The sequence below is a fragment of the Brassica oleracea genome, unplaced genomic scaffold (assembly GCF_000695525.1).
Source record: "Brassica oleracea var. oleracea cultivar TO1000 unplaced genomic scaffold, BOL UnpScaffold00852, whole genome shotgun sequence".
Taxonomy (NCBI): domain Eukaryota; kingdom Viridiplantae; phylum Streptophyta; class Magnoliopsida; order Brassicales; family Brassicaceae; genus Brassica; species Brassica oleracea.
The window spans coordinates 21,239-24,632 of NW_013617480.1; the positions used below are offsets into that span (position 1 = coordinate 21,239).

General features: G+C 29.6%; 1 protein-coding gene across 1 annotated transcript in view; it reads left to right on the forward strand.

Moving 5' to 3' along the window:
• Positions 1 to 644: 644 nt before the first annotated feature.
• LOC106320223 (1-aminocyclopropane-1-carboxylate oxidase-like) overlaps positions 645 to 3,394 on the forward strand; it is a 4,003-nt gene continuing 1,253 nt past the window's right edge. The window contains exons 1-6 of the mRNA XM_013758591.1: positions 645 to 814; positions 903 to 998; positions 1,080 to 1,131; positions 2,500 to 2,621; positions 2,695 to 2,792; positions 2,880 to 2,938. Coding sequence (XP_013614045.1) covers positions 733 to 814; positions 903 to 998; positions 1,080 to 1,131; positions 2,500 to 2,621; positions 2,695 to 2,792; positions 2,880 to 2,938 — 509 coding nt within the window. The 5' untranslated portion in view covers positions 645 to 732. The remainder of the gene's footprint in view (positions 815 to 902; positions 999 to 1,079; positions 1,132 to 2,499; positions 2,622 to 2,694; positions 2,793 to 2,879; positions 2,939 to 3,394) is intronic.

Sequence of the window (3,394 nt, forward strand, 5' to 3'; positions counted from 1 at the left end):
TAAAGTCCTGAAAGAAAATTTTCTCCAATCAGATACTGTCCATGTACCAAGAACGCAAAATTCAAAGGGGGATAGCCTAGCACCCAATGTCAAGAAACAACCGTTTTTCGTCGTTCACATGGATCAATATCTTCTGGTTTGGTTTACAGAATCTATATGAGTCTGTATAAATTGATGACAAAAAAAAAAGTTGGCTATCTTCAGAACATGTAACTTGAAAACAAGTCTATTAGTTGGCTATCCTCAGAAGATGTACCTTAAAAACAAGTCTATTAGTTGGCTATCTTCTAAAGATAAACTTCTTATTGAAATTATAAAATGTGCTTGGTAAAAAATAATTATAAATGTGCAAAGTGACAAGTCATTTTCCATATCAACAAAAGGTCAACAGAGATTGAAAACAGATGGAGAGTAAAACTCAAGAAGAAGCTTCGATCATCAAAGTTTCGTCCCTTCATTGCATAGATCTCGCAAACTCTGATCTTCGTCAATTAGCTGTTTCACTTAAACAGGCATGTCCCATTTGTGTTTTTTTTTTGTTGTCTCAATTATGACTACAATGTGATCATTATAACTTCTGAAAAAACATTGATACGTTGTGGTTGATATTTGTTCCAGGCATGTCTAGACTGTGGGTTTTTCTATGTTATAAATCACGGTATAAGCGAGGAGTTGAAGGACGAGGTTTTCAAGCAGAGCAAAAAAATATTTGCTCTTCCTTTAGAAGAGAAGATGAAACTATTAAGAAACGAAAAGTATCGAGGCTATGCACCGCTCCATGATCAACTCTTAGATCCTGACAATCAAGTTCGGGGTTCGTTGTGTAACCAGCTTTCATTTGCTTAGTAAAAAAAAATCTTGTTGATGTATCTCATTCTTGTTGTAACATCATGGGTTTTTAGGGGATTACAAAGAGGGCTTTTCCATTGGAGTCTTATGTCCCAAAGATGATTCTCGCGATAACCCGTTCTATAGCCCCAACATTTGGCCTGATCCCGGTTTGTTGAATTTTGCCGTATTAATTATTGCTTCATAAATTTATTGTTGTTTCTTTGAACGAATTCTAATGTTTTTGGTAGATGTTTTGCCTGGCTGGCGGGCGACCATGGAGACATTTTATCAAGAAGCATTGTAAGGCTTAAGTTTTTCTTTAGAAGTTTCAATAACGAATTCTAATGTTTTTGGTAGATGTTTCTTAAGCATTTTTTCCAATGATATAAAAATATCGGTTATTGTCCGGTGAACGTGACACCTCTCTTTCTTAACCAAAACAAAAGTAGAAAGAAATCCATTTACTTTACAGAATTTTATGACTGACAAACAGTTACATAACAACCTTGTATGTTTCTTTGTAAATCTCAATCAATCTCACTATTCATTCTGTTACAGAGTAATGTTTTTTGTTTTGTCAAATACATTTAAAATAATGCATCTATTTTCACTAGTTACTTTTTAGATTAAAAAATAATAAAATGGTAATTAATAATTACTCATATATATTAAATAACTGACAAAAATAAATAAGTACTTACTTCATTCTTCTATCAAATTAACTAAATTATACTATCAATTACTAATCATAAAAACAAATTTTTATCATTACTCAATGAAAATAATTATAAATCATTGATATAAATAGTAAATATAAAAAGAAATGTGTGGTGTATCAAAGCTGGTATTTAAAATGATAAAAATAAATTAGTCAACCGATTATGGTTTGAAGGGTGTATAAGTTTTCATTTAAATAAAATAAAAAGGAAATAATTTGTTCTATATCAATTAAAAATAAAATATATTTAAATATAATTTATAAAAGGATTAAATCTTTATTGTTAAAATGTAGGTGTGAAATCAATTCGTCATCATATAAAAAAGGATAGGAAATATTTAAATAGGAATAATCAAAATAAATATGTAGACAATTTAGTTGACAATATATAAGACAAAATTAAGAAAAATCGTAAAAAATAATTGTTAATCTGCTATTTATTTGTTGTTTATTTCGTAGCAGCGTTCCAATCATAATTTATTTATTTTCAAATTTGATATGCATTTTTATGTTTAGTTTCTTTTCACGAGTTGTTAATTATTTTAGTACAAACTCCATAATTTTGACAGGAATTAGAATGGTGAACACCCCCTATCATGTTTTAAATTTAGATATTCATCATCTTTAATCAATTGATGCTAAATAAATGTGATTTTATTCTCTGTTTCCTGCTATAGAAGGTCTCGTAAATGTTTCTTACTTATAAACAAATTTTCCAAACTATATACACTATAACCTCTTTAAATTAATACTCTATAAATTGATATACACTAAAAATCTCTATAAAATAATATAATTTTATAGTCCCAAATTGAGTTTTTGGTTCAACTAGTATATCGACAAATTAATATCTCTATAAATTAATAAAAAAATTATAGTTTTGGTGTAGTCCCAACATTATTAATTTATAGAGGTTTCACTGTACTTATAATGAGCATATGCATGCTCAGGAGAGTTTGTAAGGCAATTGCGAGTATAATGGAGTTGGCGCTTGATTTGGATGTGAATTACTTTGATAAACCAAATATTCTTGGAAATCATAATGCAGTAATGCGGTTGCTTCATTATGAAGGTGATATATAGTTTCTTAATTGCATAAGCTTTGTATGTCAATGGCATACTCACCCCTCCCATTGTCCATTTAGGAAACTCTGACCCCTCGAAAGGAATATATGCATCTGGAGCACATTCTGATTACGGAATGATGACCAACTTAGCGACCGATAGTGTAATGGGACTCCAGGTATTGTCCGGGTTTTGGTAGTTGTTATTTTATAACTTTGTAATGTGATTGTATTAGTTAAGATAACTCACTAATATCTAATGGTAGATATGCAAAGATAAGGATGTGAAGCCTATGAAGTGGGAATATGTACCGTCGATTAAAGGGTATAATGGCTCGTATAATAATTCATATATACATATATAATGCGAGAAATTCTTGGGTTCACCTCCTAGGGTTGGTTCACCAACAAATAGTGTTTGAGTATTTGATATTTGATATCTTTTAAAAAAGGAAATAAAATTGAATATCCAAATTAGATTATATTTTTAAAATAAAATAATAAAAATACATAAAAATAGCTACAAAAAATAAATTAATTAATATTGTTAAATATTCAGCAAAATACTAAACCCTATACCCTAAATCCTAAACCCTAAACCCTAAACGTTAAACCTTAAATTTTAGATAAACTCTAAACCGTTGGAAAATCTTAAACCCTAAATCATACATTAAAAACTAAATTTTACTAACACTAAACCCTAAATCCTAATCACTAAACCCTAAACCCTTGGGTAAACCCTAAACCCTTGGGTAAACCCTAAACCCTTAGGTAAACTCTG